This window comes from Argentina silus (genome assembly GCF_951799395.1).
Source record: "Argentina silus genome assembly, chromosome: 3".
Lineage (NCBI taxonomy): Eukaryota > Metazoa > Chordata > Actinopteri > Argentiniformes > Argentinidae > Argentina > Argentina silus.
This window is the reverse complement of record NC_139657.1, coordinates 18471620-18491613: the sequence shown is the minus strand read 5'-3', so window position 1 is coordinate 18491613 and position 19994 is coordinate 18471620. Positions and strand designations below refer to the sequence as shown.

The window sequence follows — 19994 nt, the reverse complement described above, 5'->3', positions numbered from 1 at the left end:
GAGGCCTGACAGCTGTTTGTCCTGGCAACGCAGCACAGACTAACAGCAACGATCCTGGCTCTCTGACATGATACGTGTGATTAGACGCAATGGGGCGATCTGTAGATAGTGACACACTACGTTAATCCTTGGGAGCCGTTTCAGATGAGAAAATAGAGGAACAGAGATGTAAAACAAAGCCACACTGAATGGAAACCTATGCCAGATCAACTCTTTGGTTGCACTACACTGTATTTCTTGAAGTATTTTTCCTTTTTAAGATACAGCACTGTATTGACAGTACAATTTAGTGTGTTCTTCTCGGGGAAGTGTTTTTCTGCTTGGCTTTACTAATATTGAATTTGCGACTTTTGGGATATCTCACATAGACGCTTTAATCAATAAATACATGCAAAAGAGCCTTTGGCATAGAGTGAGCACTCAATATATTTAAATAAATGTGGGACTCAAATGACTCACTATTTGACTTTCCCATTCTATACTGCCATCAGGAGAGACAGAAGAAGCAATGTCTTAGGAACAGATTATTCACTGTCAGTCATTTCAGAGTAAGCTAAGTGTGTGTTTACTCTGTGTTCAGGCCTTCAGGTGGATATGACCATGTTAAATAGTGCCTTAAGACCATTTGTATGTGTATGTGATGGATCCCAACTGTCCTTCCTTAGTTACAATATTGATTTAGTAGTCAAGCAAAATTTGAAGAGAAACACTAGTCAGACATTTCGGTTGTCAGGCTTCGTATTCTGTACCAGACTTAAAACAGTAATCAATAGAAAGATATTTTTCACATGAAAATACCATTTGACAACTGAAAAATTAGCTATTATACCATTTACTCCCCTCAGTACCCAGATATTTTGTATTGATTCCATTGTATCCCTGCCTTCCAGATGAATTTCTATAATTTTCAGTCTATAATGACCTTTGGCGACCTCATTCTACCTGTCAATTACTCTACAATCCATTCTACAGTAATGCCATTCATTCTGCTAGCGAGCACTGGCAGGGAACCCCACAGTTCCATTCCTCTTCTGTTGGAGAATAATTGGGAGTTCCGACACAAAGCCTCCCTGGTGTGTCAGCTCTTTCTGTCCTTCGTCTCCGGGCCAGTCGAGTGCCAGCTGCAGAGGGCCACGCCAGCACAATGCCCTCTGAGGAGGGTAGAAACTAGGAACTCCTAACCCCAGGCAGGCAGAGAGAGCTAGTGGTCCAAAGAGGCTTGCAGCAGTGTTGATTGACCCTCTTTCTCCCTTGTCAGCATGGGGGAACCTTGGGAATGTCCTGAAGAACCAGGGTAAGATGGGGGAGGCGGAACAGGCGTACAGGAACGCTCTCTACTACCGTAGGAACATGGCAGACATGCTGTATAACCTGTAAGTGTGCATACAGGACTCTGTGTGTGTGTGTGTGTGGGGGGGGGGGGGGGGGGGGGGAGATACGTGTGCATGCAGAACTGTCTCCTCTTTCACTATGTGTCTCTATTGATCAGCCCTCTTCAGAGAGAGGAAATTGTGTAGTATTTCTCTTGAGTGTTGTCTCTGTGACAGGGCTGTTATTAATCATGTTGTGTCAGCCTGAGGGCAGGACAACAGACCAATAGGCATGGCCAATACCAATAATCTATATACCCCTGTATATACAGTACAGATCAGTGGCCAATACTCACATTAGCTTCAGCGCTTTAAGTGTTAAAACTATTTATCACAGAACTCTCACTTCTAATGTATGAGCTGCAGATGTATTGTCCTGTTCTGATATTCACTCTCATCTTGTTAGAGACATTTGACTTGACTGATCACTTGTCCTTCCATGTAACCTTTATTTACACAGGTCAATCTTATTGAGATACCATCTATTTTAAAATAGAGACCTGAGAACCCAAGAAAGCTCTATTCTACTATTCAGTCCAATCTTAACAGAGACAGTTGACTGCAGTTGTCACTTGTGTGAAGTTTTAGCTCTCATAGTCCCTAAATGTTGCCCCTTTTTTCTATTTCAGCGGATTGCTGCTACAAGAAAACAACAAATTCTCAGAGGCGCTCCACTACTATAAACTGGCGATTGGGAGCCGGCCAACTCTGGCTTGTAAGTACAGCTCCTCTTTTTATTGGCAATTTCAAGCTCTTGTGATTGCGCCTGTATCCAGGCAACAGCGAATGAGGCTGAGGGGTGAGGGAGGGTCTATATGCACAGACAGCTACAATACTGAATTCATGATTCAACTCAGCCTTTGGATTGGCTTTCAAAACCCACTCATGACAACAGATTAAAGGATTGCATAATTTAATTTATTATGAATCCAGGTCAGACCCCAATCCCTCTCTCCCTCTTTCCTCTTCTGTCCCTCTTCCCCTCTCTCTCCCCATCTCTGTCTCTCCCTATTTCTTATCTCCCTCTCCTCCTCTCTCCCTATCTCCCTTTCTCCCTTTCTCATTTTCACTCCCTCTCTTCAAATACAAGTTTGGCTGTCTTACCTTGAACTGACTTGTTTATGCGACTTCATGTTAGCTCATTATCATTATCTTTCAGCTGTCACTTTGTCCGATTAGCACAAGTCACTCTCACCCTAGACTGCCTATGTGGTAAATTATTCATCATTGTTTTAGATATCAACCATTTCACAGATAAACAGGACGTCATTGATTCCCCTTGCTTTGTTTTCCAAAGAGTAATTTTAATTCTAATCAAGATGATGATTAAACTTGGTCTGCGTGCAATTTTTCCATCTATTACTGGTGATAAGGAAATTCATTAATTACCTAAAGCTGTGGTATGGATGGTAAGTAAGGAATGGAAATGAGAGTGTGATAATAGAAGTCATTTCTCAAGGTTGTACCATTATGCACGGCTGAACTGACAGCTGGCGCAAAGTCTGGTTATAAAAGATTCAAAACCGACAGTGCTACATAGAGCTCTTTTGATAAAGGCCTTGCGATTGTTATTTTAACACTGTCTGCACAGGAACTGGAACTGGAAGTTGCTGCTATTCCATTTATCCATTCCCTTTCTGATATACAGACCCTGACAACAATCTTCAGCAGCACACTAGCCAGGGTGAATAGTATATGCAGTGTGAAGGCCTTTATTCCCAGACAGGGATGATTGGGTTGAAGTTGCTGCTTGACCTGTCCACTTTAGAGGAACAAAGCACTAGAGAGGAGAGGGCCTTAACAGAACTCAGTGTACAGTTAATCATGACACTCTGATACACAGATACGAATGGAGCTTGTACTGTACGTTCCAACCCACAGACTCAGATCCAGTTTGATCCCCCCTGAGATGTGAATATGTGTTGGCACCCCATGGAGGAGGCTTCCCATTGATCCACTGTAGAAGGCCAATTTATTCACACAGGCTTGGTAGGGAGTTGTTCCAGGCCCTCAGAGCCTAATTACTCTGCTAGCTGCATTTTGATCACTTAATGTCTCCTGACTCTCCTCGCCTCTCCCCACAGCTGCCTACTTGAACACAGGCATCGTCCTGATGAACCAGGGCCGTCTGGACGAGGCCAAGCGAACGTTCCTCACCTGCGCGGACATCCCTGATGAGAACCTGAAGGACCCCCATGCCCACAAGAGCTCCGTTACTAGCTGTCTGTACAACATGGGCAAGCTGCTGCACGAGCAGGGTCATCAGGAGGTAGGTCTACCGTAGGTTGTGGGGGGGGGGGGGGGGGTAGGGTTAGGGTTAGGGTAACCCTAACGCTAACCCTAACCCTGATTTACCTAATCATCAAGCCCCTGATTAGTTGAATTAGAGGTGCTAGTGCTGGCTACAAAAAGAAATGTGGACCCAGTTTTTGCTGTCCTTAAACACTAAACACTAATATACCCTATAGTGAATCACTGGGCCTGTAGAGAGCCTGTGGTGTGTGACACTGCAGTAGCTCTCTGATTGGGCATGGCGCGGAGGATAGATCCTTTCTACTCCCCTCAGTGTTAACCACCATCCCAGCGACCCCCGATTCCACGCTTGTATTCAGCGTGTCAGGACTGAGGCTGTGGAGGAGAAATGACTAGTTGCCCCAGCCTCTCTGGCCCCTCGTTCCTAATGCATTGGTCCCTTCTGTTTTATGCATAGGAGGCCCTCTCGGTGTATAAAGAAGCAATACAGAAAATGCCAAGGCAATTTGCACCTCAGAGTCTCTATAACATGATGGGTAAGTGCAATTTTCCCTCTCCTTGACCCTAACACAAGCTGTTTTGTGAGTGGAGGTATTGGATGTGTTATAAGTGTGGGTGTTTTGTGGTAAATGTGTAACAGTAGTTTTGGCTGTTTCCTTGACTCTATGTCTTTCTGGCTTAGTTTGTTGGAACGTACCCCATCTGAAGGTTTACAGGACTTAGTCATATTGATTGTGCCAGGTCCTGAGCTAGTCATCTGAGCTGGGGCTTTCAGTGAGCATTAGAAATTAGCTGGGGTTATATGGGTAGACTCTGCCCAAGGCAGTTTGTTTTAAGGTGCTCTGTTTTCATAAATTGTTTTAAATCTAGAGCCGGGATTGGACATTTTTTGAAGGACACGTAAACCACCTTCGAAGTTAGGGTGTGGAGCTGCTTCTCAACGTGTCCATTGAGCCCCCGATGTTGAGGTTTCCGCAGCACGTTAACACAGTTAATTCGCTTTCCGCTGCAATAATAACCTCACTCCTCCTGTTACAGTCCTGTGAAAGCAGCTGCAGACTGAGTTGTGACTTTTGATTGTGAAAAACAATAATATTCCATTACAAGTGACCCCCAGTTCCACTCACGTTCTTGTCACTCAAAGGCCATTATCAGCCTTGCTTCTAGCCTTTGCTCTGTGCCAGCCCATTTCTTTCTTTCATGCTCTCTCTGTGTTTCTGTGTCTCTCTCTCTCTCTCTCTCTCTCTCTCTCTCTCTCTCTCTCTCTCTCTCACTCTTTCACATACTGTACACACCCTCTCACACACACCCTCTCTCTCACACACACACACACACACACACACACACACACACACACACACACACACACACACAGACACATTGAATTTGGAGAGGCTGAATTCCAACAAGACCCCCTAGTACAGTTGGTTCAACAGTGGAGCCAAATTCAGCCTGACAGAGGTGCTGAGATTATGTCAAAAATGTTGACCAAAATGCTTCTCACATTTTAAAAGCTGCACATATTTCCTTTAAGCCAGAGCTTATTACTGTAGGGAGCTCATTTAAATGTTTGGCACACCTGTTCATATCTATTTACAATCCAAGTCCTTCTGGTGCTCCTTTGTGGTTTGTCAGACACTGAAGTGTAGATCACCTGCTCCAGCTCTCCACATTCTCCAGTATGCCATGGAATGTTCCAATGTTTTCAACTCCTTGGAATGTGTGTCTCTTCAAATTCCACGTCCATGTTTGTGATCCCCTCACACAGCTCTATGGTATGGTATGGGTTAGAGGAGCAAAACTCCAGTTTAACCCTGCCAACACCATACTGTAGGGACACATACTGTAGGGATTTAAATGCAGCAGGGATTTAAGTCCTCTGCCATTTCTGACTGTACATGACAAGATGTCTGACTTATATTTCGATTAAGATATCAATGTTGCCCTTTCAGTATCTTAATCAGTTGTTATGCTGGGCTATGTTAACTGCTGACAAGGAAATACATGAAGTGTACAGATTCTGTAATCCAACAATCTCATAGTATATCTCATACTGCATCTGTTCTAAAATGATTTGTACTGATGGATAACAGTTTAAAAAAAACCCTCTCCAATATTAAGGAAACTTGGAAAACAAAAACTGGATAAAAGACTCAAACTTATCTATGCTAATCTTTAGCATTATTGTGGGTGAGTGAGTTCCTATATGTGATACTGCTAACATCCTTGTGTACCCTGTATTAGAAGGTATTATAATACATAATACATGGTATTATTACCAGTCATTCCTCACCTCAGAGGTCAACAGGTTGTGATTAATCACCGACCACCTGTTGGTTATCTGTGTTTCTTATCAAGGAAATGATTAGCCATAATCCCCAGCGTTTTAAATGTTCCATCTAGATTACACATCCTGTAATTGGCCCTCTAGAGTACATGGGTGTGGGATTGAAAACTGAGCCATGTTACAAGTTCATGTGAAATCTTACCAGTGTCATGTGACCCTGTCCCTTTATTATTCCTACAATAATTGCATTTCAAACATTGTTTTGCTGTGTTTGCCCCAATTACCGGGATGTGTCGTCAAATTCTTGTAATAATACGTGTGAGGGCAGGAGAGAGAGAGAGAGCTGTTGTTTCAGGTGGGAGCAGGGCTACAAGGCTGGAGGAGGTATCAGATGATGTCTGAAGGAACAGTGAGTGTGTTTATGCTCATGTCATCAGCACCATATCATAAAACCAGCCCAGCTCAGCCCAGCTCAGCCATAGCAGACAGGGGGACAGACCCGTTCTCCTACACTGAAGCAGCCCTCACACAAAACTCCACCTCCAATTCTTGGAGGGATCAAAATACTGTGATCAGTGATTATTTGTTCTTGTTCGTCATGGGTATGAACCGTTTGTTATTGAATTAAAGAAATGGAGCAACTCAAAATGTTGCTCTAAGATGTTTTTGTTGGATAGATATCCAACACAGTCAAACAAATTAAAATGTTCACATTTACTTTGTTAAGCGTGGGTTTGACCCTAGCCTGTAAACCCCTCTTTAACTAATAAAAACACTGGGGTTGGTGTCAGGTTTCAAAGTGCGCTGGAGTGGTGGCCTACCTCTCAGCATGGCTACTCCCCCTCAGTGAGACAATGGGAAGATGTGTGGTTCCTTAACCTTTGACCCCTAAACCCTGACCTCTAACCAGCTGACCTGACCCTTCACTTCCCCTCACAGGAGAGGCATACATGAGACTGAACAAACTGGCAGAGGCAGAGCACTGGTACAGAGAGTCCCTGAGAGCCAAACCAGACCACATCCCAGCCCACCTGACCTACGGCAAGCTCCTGGCCCTCACGGTAAGACTATCCTCCTCTTCCTCTTCCTCCCTCTCTTCCTCCCCCTCATCCTCTTCTTACCCCTCATCAGCCTCCTCTTCACATGTAGAGGGTGTTTATACTTTATTGAAGTGTCCACTCCAACAAAGTGAATCAATAGCCTGTGTGTGTGTGTGTGTGTGTGTGTGTGTGTGTGTGTGTGTGTGTGTGTGTGTGTGTGTGTGTGTGTGTGTGTGTGTGTGTGTGTGTGTGTGTGTGTGTGTGTGTGTGTGTGTGTGGGAAGGCAGTGTGTGTGATGCATGGCAGGGGTGGAGAGGTGCAGAGGCAGTTCACTGGGTCCCAGAGTTCACATAGAGGGGGTCTTGTGGTGGAGGCATACATACAGTGAGCAGTGACAGATCAGGCACAGGGTAGGAGGTTGTGTTGGGTTGTGTTGGTGGGCCAGGGCAGAGGTAGAGGGGTGGAGGCCATGGGGAGAGGAGAGAGGAGTGGTGTTCCCTCTCTGTCCAGGCTGACGCCACTGTCTCCTAGCGTCTGGCCCTTGATGGCTCCTTGATAGCAGGGCATAAATGTGTTCAAAGGCCCTGGGATGGGCTCTGGAGCACCACTGAACGACTGGGCCCTTCCTGTCCCTGTCTCGTCTCATTTCCACCCCTCCAACAGAGCCCTTTTCAAGTCCCACTCATCTGCAAGGTCAGGGCCATCAGGATAAATGGGGATCCTGGTTTACATCCTGTTTCACAATTTGGCATAGAAGTGTACCTTTGATACGGGATTGTAATGACTGCAGTGCTGTACTATGGAGAAATAACTACCAGTTTTGTCAGCGGTTATTTTGGTTTGTGTATATTTTAATTGTAATTTTCAGTTTTGAGGAATCTGCTTATCCGCTGTATCAGCAAAATTTAGTATATTCTATCCACTCTTAGATTTGACCATAATCTTACATGCTGACATGAATGTGTCTCTCTACAAGGTGTTGTTTCACACACAAATATATATCTTGGTCAGTCACTATCATGTACTATATAAGGAAATAATGGTAGTAGATTGTACTTTGCAATTCTCTATATTGACTTTAGCCACAAAACCTTCCCAGATTGATTTCTTTGTGTGAAATCAGAGAGGGGTGGTCAGTTTCAGTGCAAGCAGATGGTGGTAGAAATCGGAGGACAGCCTCATTGTAATGCATGGGATGGAATGAGGAATGGTATCAAACATTGGTCACCTTAAAGAACAACCCTCGCTGGCAGTAAAGATAACAGTAACTTGTTAAGCCGACATGAATTGGTTCTGTACCAAAAGCCCCCGAGATACCATGATTTCTCTGAAACCTACTTTTGTCAGCATGTACACTAGGGGCAGAACATAATCCAATAGAAAAAGGCATCACTCAGAGCTGATACTCTTTTTTAGAGGAGACAGAGTGAAAGTCACTGGAGCAAGAAGGAGATTTTGTTTTACTGAAGAAAGGGATTATTGATTGTGTGGAGAGCGGGGAGTTCATACTGTAGCTCAGGACTGTATATAACCAGTACTCTACCCTTCCATGTTTGTGTTTCACTTCACCTCTCTCAGCCTCATCCTGACCCCCTTTTGTGGTATATTCAGCCATACCACTGGATACTCTGTATGTTCACTGACAACTGTGTTTAGTCTTGATCAAACTCAACACCAGGGAAGCGTCACCCACCACCACCACCCCCCCCCCCCCCCCCCCTTTCACCCCCACTGTGAGTGATGAAGAACCGTCCATCCTATCAGGGGTCCTAGGGTCAGATCCTGGCAGGGGGGTTGGGTTGGGAGAGGGGCTGGGGAGGCCAAGGTGAGTTGGGAGTGGGGAAGGAGAGGGGACGTGTTGCGCACTGCAGAGATCAGTGTCATCCTCCTGCTGTGCTGACCCCTCTGCCGCTCCTCCGGGCACCCTGGGGGGGTGGGCGCGCATGTGTGTGTGTGTGTGTGTGTGTGTGTGTGTGTGTGTGTGTGTGTGTGTGTGTGTGTGTGTGTGTGTGTGTGTGTGTGTGTGTGTGTGTGTAGCGGTGCGCTGAGGGTCAGGGATGACCCTGTGGTGGTGATGTTATTGGATTCAGTCATTGACAAGTCATTTCCTGATGCAGACTCCATTCAGAATCACCTCGGTGACGGCCGCAGCAGCGGTACATCTGTTATGCGTCTGATGACACGGTGAGATTAGGTGGTCAGACTCAGCGCTAACAATCAGTGTAGTATGTGCGAAAACAGGATATTGCACCCACACAATCAGCTGAACTGAATGGGAAGTGGAGAGAGTTAACGGGAGGTTGACATTTCATGATTGCCGTTTCAGAGGGCTAGCTGCATTTTATGTACTTTTCTAGGTTTTTCATCCCCCTCACCAAACACCCTCCAGGACTTTTAGAGAGAGAGAGAGAGAGAGAGAGAGAGCTGTGGGTTTCATTGATCTGGGTCCATTCAGACACAGCTGGGTGGAAGCCTATGTTTCAGCATTCAAGACACATATTTATTAAGATGCTTGCTGCTGCTGTGGTACTGTAGGGCTGTGTGCTGCTGCACGCACACACACACACGCACCCACACGCGCACACACACAGTTCAGAGGTCGAACACTTGACAATTGTGAGAGGGAAAGCTAATACGCTTTTACGTTGAAATGATTCTTAATTCGTAATTCAGGCATAGAACTCCTAAGCCCAATAAAGCAAAACATACAAGGACGTACAAGGAGATTTCACTTGTACATTCTACACATTTCTGCAGAGCTTCTCAGCCACAAATAGAGTATATTTTTTCCCACTTCTCAGTCTAATTATATCTACCCACTTCTCTACTCTGTATCAATAATGCAAACTGTATGTACTGGAGACAATCCAGACCCATCAAAAACCACACAAACAATGATGTCCAATGCATTATAATGTAGTCGCATGGTATCCTGCCAGGCTTTTTGTCTGAAATTGTATAAATAGAAATATGCTGATGTTATGACTGTTCCAGCTGCTCCTCAGCTGAGCCCCTTTGTACTATTTGTGAATTTGAGCGTGGAAGCGTACAGAAATGATGTCTTTCAGACTTGAACGATTACAGCTCCTTTCACGCCTTGAGCTGCATTAAACATGTGCTTAGTACAAGTCAGATTTTTCCATCACATCAATGGAGAGCACACTCTCAATATTTACACTCGGAAATTGTCGAGTTATTGAAGGTAAACCCAATGAAAAATGCATAGGGCACACAGTCATCAAGCTTTGATTGCACTGTTTGGATGAAAGCTTACTTTTCAAAGCCTTTGAAATGAAAATGAATTAGTGGTGTTCATTCCATGTAATTTATTCTGTTATACTGGATTATGTAATATTTAGGCAGGTCTTGCCGCTTTTTCTGGGTGGGTTTTCTCACATTAATTAAAATTAATTATGTGAGAAATGTGTTGTTGCCAATAGACTTCTTTAAACTTGAGTTTAAACCTTGTCTTGGTCTTCATGTGCCATATTCATGCTAACACAGGCAATAGTTATGAGTAACGATACAATATATTCTAGCATTGACTGTTGATCACAGCCTAGTGATTGCACAGCTGAGACCATGCAGTGTTATGTGATAGGCAGCTGTGATTTTCTGGGTCATCCCTGTGTGTGTTAGTTACTGTAGCTGTGATTGGTCCAGCTCTGAGACCTCTGCGATTAGGTCCACTGGGCCCCGTCTGTCACTGTTCCTCCTGCCCCTCATCAGGCTCTACTCACCCTGTCACTCCCTGTGGAATAACCTCTACACTGTCATCTCTCTCACTTCCTCACCTGCTCTCTCTAGTCTGTCTGTCTGTCTGTCTGTCTGTCTGTCTGTCTGTCTGTCTGTCTCTCTCTGTCTGTCTCTCAGTCTCTCTCTACCCCTCTCTCTCTCTCTCTCTCTCTCTCTCTCTCTCTCTCTCTCTCCCTATGTCTCATTTCTTCTCTCTTTCTCCTTCTCTCCGTTTTTTTCCCTTCTCTCTATCTCTCTGCAGACTGCAGTGGTCAGGCCACACACACAGCCTTTCTGTGGTCACAGGAGTGTGTTATTTGTACAGATATAAGTGTGTAATTAATGGCTACTTACACTGGGCAGGCAACTGTGCCAAGCATGACATTGTGTACTTTTGACGGTAAATCTTTTTTCGGATGACACAATGTGTTGAAAGAATAATACTGTTACATGTGTTTTATGTCTTCTTATTAAGATTTAATAGTTACTCTAGGTTTGCGGCTTGGAAGAGAGAAATTCGTTACACACATAAGATGATGCTTTCACGTTGAAATGAATAGCACAGCACCTAACATATAAGACAATATATTTCACTTCTTTTCTTTTTCAGGGGCAGAAGACTGAAGCAGAGAGGTACTTTCTAAAGGCTATACAACTAGACTCCACAAAAGGAAATTGCTATATGCATTATGGTAAGTCCTGCAACACACACACACACACACACACACACATAAACACACACCTCCATTGGCTTGCCTCCAGGTTGTTAGAACAAACAACGCTGGCTGACCTCTGTCTGTGTCCGGTCATTCCTCCCTGAGCCTTACGTGTCTACCGGTCTAAGATAGTTATCTAGGATAGCGTGGGGGAATATTCTCACTAATGACCAATGAAGATGAACCCTCATGTCCTTACATTGTTCTCATATGCTGTACACAGGCATGGAAAGAGGGAACGTGACAGTTAAAGTGTATTCTCCACTTACAGTAGCACGATGTTTACCCTGTCTGTAGGTGTGATAGTTAGGCTCCGATTGATTAAAATAAGACACACCCCATCTGAACTCTACTTGGGTCACTTCTTTCCTGGTAGACATGCTGTTTTGAGCAAAATAATGAATGGTAACATATTGTATGATCCATTCTGTTAATAGGAAATAATAATATTTCCTTTTCTGATATTGTAAGGAATTGCTTTCACATATTCCTAACCGCTCCAATAAAACAGAGTTGACATATTGAAACCTATCCTCTGCCATTGCAGTGTGTGTAACCTGGAGGTGCTTTACAGTACTATGTGGAAATCAGTCAGGAGCAACAGAAGTCTGCCCTTCACCTAAGGCCTGTAGTCAGGTTTAGGTTTCATCCACAGCTATTCAGGAAAATATGCTTGGTTTCGCCCAGTGGTTTTGGAGCATGGTACAGTCATGGAGCTAACCAAAATCAACAGGGTATTTATTCCAGTCCAAACCTGACCCTCACCGAGGGGTCCACCCCAGTTCATGCCCCCATCAGGCCTCCACACTCAGGCCTCATTAGGTGGGGAGGGAGGGGGGGGGGGGTGGGGGGGTCTACAAAGGCCTGGATCTGCCGCATTACAAAACCCCGAAGACATAACTCTAGTCTGGCCGATTCAAATGTTAAAGAAACATTCCTATCAAGATCTCCTAATTGGACAAATGGTGCTGACCGATGGCCAAAGAGCGATGGTATAGTACACTCTGCTCATTTCTAGTGTTTCAGCAAATCATTATTAGGGTGGACGGGGGCTGCCTAGCTGACTATCTCTCCAGGCCAAAGGCAATATTTCCATCTCTCGGTAGGGATCCCACAGCGTCTCACAGTGTTCCTGTTCTCTCTCCCGCCCTGGCGGTCTACAGGTCAGTTTTTGTTGGAGGAGTCCCGTCTGCTGGAAGCGGCTGAGATGGCGGAGAAGGCCGCGCGCCTCGACAGCGGGGAGTTTGATGTGGTCTTCAGCGCGGCGCACATGCTCAGGTGAGTGTTTGATGATATGGACAGATGGATGGAGGAAGAGATTGAGTAGACATACTCCTCCATACAGTACATAGCTGAGGGAAAGGGGGATATGAAGGAGGGAGGGTGGACTGGACACTTCCATTGCTGAGGGAGGAGCAGGGTGTTAGGAGGGAGAGAGGGAGGTTGCGAGTGGACTGTCTGTCTGTACGGTTTATCCCTGGGCTTACACCACTCCTCTGCCAGTGGGATTTACTACGCTGGGTTTAGCCAGAGAGCTGCCGTCTTGTCTTAGCGCAACACGCTGGGCTTCAGTACGTGCCTGCCTGCCTGCCTGCGTCTGCCTCTGTCTGCTTTCTCTCTCTGCTGTTTCTGGCTCATTCATGAAAAGCTGCTTCCAAATCAGAGCAAGGTTCAGCTGGGTGTCTGAGTCAGAAACACTCCTGGAACCGCAAGCTGTTGTGTGTTCTCAGCACAAGCCGCCGCGAGTGGAAATTTGTAAATAGAGCAAAATGTGCCAATTTACAGTAGGGCCTATGCCACACACACAGACCGAGGGGAAGACAGTGCCAATAATATTATATTCCCTAGTTTGGAGATCTTGTTTATACTTCTCAGGTTAAAGGTTTTCTGTGTAAGAATTACTACTGCTAGCTGTGGGAAATAATCGCTGCAAACACCATTAATGCACGTTTTGAGTGACTGAATTCTTCTGGAGGTATTTTTGTAGTTTTGTCTCTCTTTAGCAAAGAGAAGAGCTGTGTCACAGAGCTGTATACTAATATCTTTATCCAGCTGGTTCTCACATGGCGCCCCATAGCATCCAGATCCAGGGGGACGTGCACCACTGGCCACCTCTCTTCAGAGAGCCTCTTCCAGGGTCCGGACCCCTAGCTGCTAAAGAGGGGGCTCAGGCCTGGACTCCCCACCGCCACGCTGGCATGGGATCTCGATCCTCTGGAGCTCATGTTCTTTATGTGTTTGTCTTGGACGCAGACGTGGAAGGCCCTCGGTTGGTGGGGATGCAAGTGAGGGAGGAGGAATGGAGTGTGTGTGTGTGTGTGTGTGTGTGTGTCTGTGTGTGTGTGTGTGTATGTGTGTGTGTGTGTGTGTGTGTGTGTGTGTGTGTGTGTGTGTGTGTGTGTGTGTGTGTGTGTGTGTGTGTGTGTGTGTGCGTGTGTGTGTGTGTGTGTAAAGGAGGCGGCAGCCTCAGATGTGCAAACGTCTCTTATTGCTCTCTGGGGCCCTTGGTCTTTGACAAGTTTGCTTCCTCGCTATCCATTTCCCCCGGCTTTCTTTAAACAATCAGCACGTTATTCCAAACCTGGCCTGAGCTGCCAAGTGAAGGCAGACGAGGGGAAGGCAGGCTGAGTGCTTAGACCCAGGGGGATGGCTAACGCTGCCCTTTAAGAGCCCCAGTCCCTCTGGGAAACACAACGTTTGCTGTGTGATGTCACAACACTCTCACAAGACTCTGACAGAATGCAAGGCTACAACTTAGAAGTTTGTGTAAAGTGTGTCTCGTTGCTTTAAGACAGATGGGAGTAGCAGTAGTTACAACCCAGTCTCCAAATGATTGGGAGACCCGAACGTTGCTTGTTTGAAACACGCTGGGGACACTTTTTTTTTTGTGCTAATTGTTGCTAATTGTTGATGCTTATGCTAATATTTGCTGATGCCTTCCCCTGACAACTTACCCTCACCTTAGCCAGTCAAAGTTAATGCTTAATACTGCATTAACTATGTCGCAAGTCGTAAGACGCAAGTCGTAATTCACATAACTCTTACGCAATGTATCTGAAGACTTTGACGTATCTTACGTCAAAACAGGTGGTCAAATGCTGGTATAGCCAAATAATGCGATTCCCCAGAGCGTATTTCCTGATCTGCCGAAACGATTCACCAGAACGTAATAATTTGGAGATTGTGTTGACTAGTACACTACACAGACACTGTATCTGGTTGTTTTTGGGAAAGCAATTTGTCATATGCATTTTTTACACAACGTTAGAAGCATGCGTAATGGTCTCAGTTTTTGTGATTTGTGTGTCTGTGGGTCTGCTGTGGGGTTAATAAAGCACTGTTACATTACTAAATGTCAGGGCTCGAAGACAGAGGCCTCGGTGGTCATGTTGCTGATTTGAAATATGGTCAAACATCTTCCATCCAGGGAGTTCTCTTCATTCACTAACAATCATTTTTTCCCCCGTCTCTTCCTCCTTCTGCTCTTGTATCTTTCCTCTCTTCCCTGCAGCTGTTTCACAGCCCTTGAGTTTGCCTTTCATTGTCCTCCACAGTCCCCTTGCGAGTTGCCTCTCCTATTGGAGGTCCTGTTGCCCTGGTTCCCATGGTGTGTCAGCTGTCCAGTTCACTTCTCATAATGTGTTTATAAAAAATATATATAATTTGTTTACATTTTACACACATGAACAGATTTTTATGGGCACATGATGTCAAGATTTGTATCCATTCACAACATCTTCACCATATCAGTTCACACCATAGCTCAGACCTCTATCACAGTCATTCATCCACAACTGGTGTGAACTCATGGGGAAAGCATCCGCGCACACACACACACACACACACACTAGAATGTGTGGTGATTTAAATGTCATTATGTATTGCTAAAGGTAAAATCCTAAATGTTTTTAGTTTTTTTTAATTTGTGTAATGTCATGCTGTGTTGCTCTCAGTAATACAGAAAGACTATCAAGATTGCTCACATCATGAATATAGTATACAACAAGGATATGACAACAATGAATCTTTGCTTTATGCTGTATATCTCAGGTATACATTCATTGTGGTATTTTCTTGGCTGTTCAAGAATGTGAACATGCCCTTCTCCTGCAACCCATATGGAGGAGAGGATCCCTAATAGGGCCAGACAACCTTAATGAAACCCCAGTTCAGATGGTCTCGCTTTCATCATTACGACTCACGGCTCTGGAGCCAGCAGTCGTTGACTTTGCCCTTGACTCTGTCAAAGCTAAACTGTTTGCAATTGACAATTGCTACCATCAGTGAAATGCAGCTGCGGCCTATAAAATGATTTCAGATTTATAGGAATATTCATAAACGGAAAAGCTTTTGGCCAAAGGGAACGAGTCCTACATACAGTCAGGTAGAAAGGTAATGGAAGGAAAGGAGAGGAGCGTATTTTGCATGGAGATGATGAGCATGTGGAAGACATTCCTGTTTTGACTAGGGCTTTTATAGGAGTGTCTGTAGACACTAAATACCTTGAGTCTTTGGGGAATCGCAGGCAAACCATCTGTCTGGAGATGCCTTTACCTATTCTATGGATTTTGCTGCAGGTTTTGCTGTTCTATTTGGGATATCAATAATTATTTACAGTGTGATTACAGTAGATTAAATAATCGTATGTCCACAAATTTGTTCAAGTTCAAAGATACACTTGTATTACTTTTTCACATGCATGTTTGATAATAGTTCCTCCTTCCCAGTCCTCAATCCTCACCACTCCACCAACCTTCTGCACCTAAAATAATAGATGTGTACTTACAGGACAGGATAGGGAAAATCCCTCACTTGCCTTTGAAGTGGTATTTACTCCTACCAAGGCCGTGGTTGATGAGAGGCTTATTATGGTTCCCCATAGGTCAGAGGTCGTGACCTCTGATATAATGAAAATAATCAGGTCATGCTGTACACCACTCAACCTGAGGTGCTGTCTCATGAAAGACCTTTGGATGCCTGATGTGATTGGTTCCTCTTGTCTCTGTGCCACATTCTCTCCTCAGTAGACCCCTAACCCCTGACCACTAGTAAACAGACAAAGTTCAAGGTCTCCTCTGAAGTCAGCAATAAAGCTGACTGATAATTGCCGTTTTTGTTTTGTTTTTGCTTTGCAGACAAGCCAGCCTCAACGACGTAGCTGAGAAGTATTATGGACATGCAGCCAGCCTGAGACCCAACGTAAGTAGCAAAACAACCTAACAACTCCATCATTACTCAACATGATGGACACTGTGCAATCACTAGACTGGGTGGCTCTCGCGCCAATCATCATCTCTGCATTACTGCCCTGTCTGTTTTCTCACAATGACCTGCATTGTCACTGGAGCTCAGCACACGAGCCAGACGGGGGTTAAGTTGGACCAAGCTTAGAGGATTGTTTGTGCAGCATCAATCAGGGACTTCAAAGGAGAGGCCAGGGCAATTTTCGAGGTTCGCCGATTGAAAAGAATAATGATAATAACACTTAGTCATGGGGCTTTGGTGACTCGAAAATAAATATAGTATATAGTGTTTTAGGATAATTTGACAGCAAAGACTTGTTTGAATTGCAGTGGGGGTGAGTGGGTGGGGATTTTGGCCTGTGGTCTCCCTGTTTGTTCCTGATTAGAAGGAATCACTTCTCTAGTATCAATCAAAGCGTGTCTGGATAGTGTCATACAACACTGAAGTTAGGGTCAGCCAACAGAAATGTTTCCTATTGAAATAAAAATAATAGCTTACAAAATACACAGTTTACACAGTTAAAACGGTCCCCTTTTGGTTCGTTGATTAACATATATTGTATGGAAATACAGTGCTCTGCCATCAATGGAGCTTCCTGTGGTTATGCCAATCAAGTCCCCCTCCCACCCTTTCAGAGAGTGGCACAGTACTCATTATTGTCATAGTTCAAAGGCAAGCATACATAGAGAGAGGGAGGCAAAGAAGGGAAGGTGAACTGTGGAGCCATAAGTGGCACTAATATTAATGATTTCACTTCCTGCTGTGAGGTTGCTGTTACTGTTGGAAGAAAGCACGGCAGTTTGTCTGTTGTTGCACAGTCAACAAGGAAATGGTATCAGTTAGTAGCAGCTGAGATTATAGGAGCTTATAATTGCTTTAATTATGATGCTAAAGATATTAGCCGTTGTATCTTTCATACTGAGATGTTCCAATTTGTTGTTTGTGATGGTTGAAGTGTTAGAAGAATCATCTAAAGGTCAGAACATAGGCTGAGTCACAGAGAGAAAATTACATTTCTATTTCAGGAACAGATCATCACCATCATCATCATTTTCGCATTTTAGTCTCTTGGCATCCACAAATATGTAAACATGCATTTGAAGTCCAAGTCCAAAAACAGAGGCAGCCCAAATGCGGTCACTTTGTTTGGACGCCTCCCCCGCCATTTGGATGGCTCCCAGTGCAGGCTATATTGTGACTGTGATATGGTTCATCCATCTTCTTTAGTGTTTTCCTTTGTTCTCTCCGATGGGACAAGACTTGATCCATGTTCTCTGTCAATCTTCATTTGTCATCTCATGCTATAATTTAGCTTGAATGCTTACCCTTCCTACGCTCTGGCAAATCCATATTAAGTAGACATACATGTCCTCAGTTTGAGTAGAAGTGGACAGTTGCCTCAAACACAAAGGCTTTTTCATGCCTCAACCCTCCCACGTACACTACACACTACAGGGCCAACCCAAACCATACTCTGCTGGCTCAGATATTTTCCTTTCACATGGTCCTTTCCAGTACTGTTTCAGCAGCTATGGTGGATGTGTAACCAGGCCAGCCAAGTACAGCTCAGCTCGGTTCAGTTAAGTTTGTTTCTTTAGTGTCAATTAGGTGCTGTGCTGAGACCAGCCGCTGAGACGGAATCTGTAGTATGTGTGCTTGCCATGCCGATTCGATATTCTCTCCTCAAATTCCTATTCACAGTGGGTTTATGACTGGTCAATGTTCTTTCCTCCAGGGTTGCAGGCTGGCCGGGGTGCAGGGGGACCAGGATTGGTTCTTTTGAAGCTCAGCTGTAGCAGCATTGAAAAGAAAAGCAGGAGGGGGAGTAGAGTTGAGACCCAGGAGTCTATGCACAGGGTTCCACATTCCCTCTCATGTAGAGTTATCTGGTCTGGGGCTTCAGAAGGCCTACAGTACATGTAGCATATGATGGTATTTCTTTGTGTTGAGCCAGAGTAGTCAGGGGTCTTCTCCTCCATGGTCAAAGCTCTTTACTTCCCCTGGTCCTTCCCTCCTGGACCCCGACAGCTGGTCTCAATGTGTTTCCTCAAGACATTTTGGCTAAATCAATCCCAGGAACATGTTTACTGTACATACTCTTGTATATTATAGTATATATACCCCGTACATGTGTGGACAGACAAAGACAAATAGACAGACAGACAGACAGGCAGGCACACACACATACACACACACACACACACACACACACACACACACACACACACACACACACACAAATGTGTGTGCAGAGATTTGGAAAAGGTAATCCACCTTCATCCAGTGTTCACTGAATGAACACTTTGTTTATTAGTGAAGTGAAAATTAATTGGTGGAGCCTCAGTTGTGATGTCCTGATTTCAGTCTCCATTTTTGTCATATTTAGACCCATGAATATAAAATTGACAAACCCTAGGTTATATGGATCTTTTTGCCCTAGGTTAAAGACTAACCATGTCCATAGTGTGTGTGTGTGTGTGTGTGTGTGTGTGTGTGTGTGTGTGTGTGTGTGTGTGTGTGTGTGTGTGTGTGTGTGTGTGTGTGTGTGTGTGTGTGTGTGTGTGTGTGTGTGTGTGTGTGTGTGTGTGTGTGGTTTTTTAACGCCCCTCCGGGTTGTGTGTTGTTACCTCTGTTTGTCAGAGTGCTGAAACAGGAGCCACCCACCCTGACTTCTGTTGCTCTGTGGTCTGAGTGATTCCTCCACCTCACAGTGTCTCAGACCAACATGAATGAGCACCTCCATTAGGTGATCCAGGGGAATTCCACCTCACACACTGTAGGACCCACTCCAACAAAACCACAGGAGCAATAACATACTATTTCATATCCCCCCCCCCTCTCTCTCTCTTTCTGTGTCTCAATTTTAGTTTGCATATTTCTGGATCTAGTAAAAAGACCATCTTGCAAATTGGTCCCTAAACCTTCCTAAAAATCCTGCGGTCTGACCCTCAATTGCAGGGTCAAATACAGGGTAATTTATTACTTAAGTCAGTTCAAAATTACCATGACCATTTAGCCATGCCCTTTGGTTAGCTGCTCTCTTAAATTGTGAACGTTTTCTCCTTTCCCCAGCTTTAGGAACATTACTACACTCTAGCTACAAAGAACCAGTCTGTGGTCACAAAAGCATTTCGTTTCTAAGACGGAATCACAAATTAATTTTTGTCTGGTAATTAAACGCTTTAACACATTGGAGTCAGCGTGAGTGGGAACGGCGGCCGTGCCAGCCTTTACTTTGGCCGCGGCATCTGCAGTGAATGTGTTTTCTTATGTCCGTAATGGGACACGAGAGGGGCCCTCTCTGAGGGACAATGGGATTATTCCAGAGGCTAGTTTGATTTATTTATCA

At 44.7% G+C, this 19994-nt stretch overlaps 1 protein-coding gene across 1 annotated transcript in view; it reads left to right on the top strand.

Moving 5' to 3' along the window:
• Positions 1-19994, top strand: part of tmtc2b (transmembrane O-mannosyltransferase targeting cadherins 2b) — a gene marked incomplete at both ends in the record, with an annotated part of 96070 nt that overhangs the window by 73536 nt on the left and 2540 nt on the right. Inside the window, 8 exons of the mRNA XM_083667249.1 lie at positions 1259-1373; positions 2000-2085; positions 3455-3639; positions 4081-4159; positions 6850-6971; positions 11296-11377; positions 12565-12679; positions 16537-16600. Coding sequence (XP_083523375.1) covers positions 1259-1373; positions 2000-2085; positions 3455-3639; positions 4081-4159; positions 6850-6971; positions 11296-11377; positions 12565-12679; positions 16537-16600 — 848 coding nt within the window. The remainder of the gene's footprint in view (positions 1-1258; positions 1374-1999; positions 2086-3454; positions 3640-4080; positions 4160-6849; positions 6972-11295; positions 11378-12564; positions 12680-16536; positions 16601-19994) is intronic.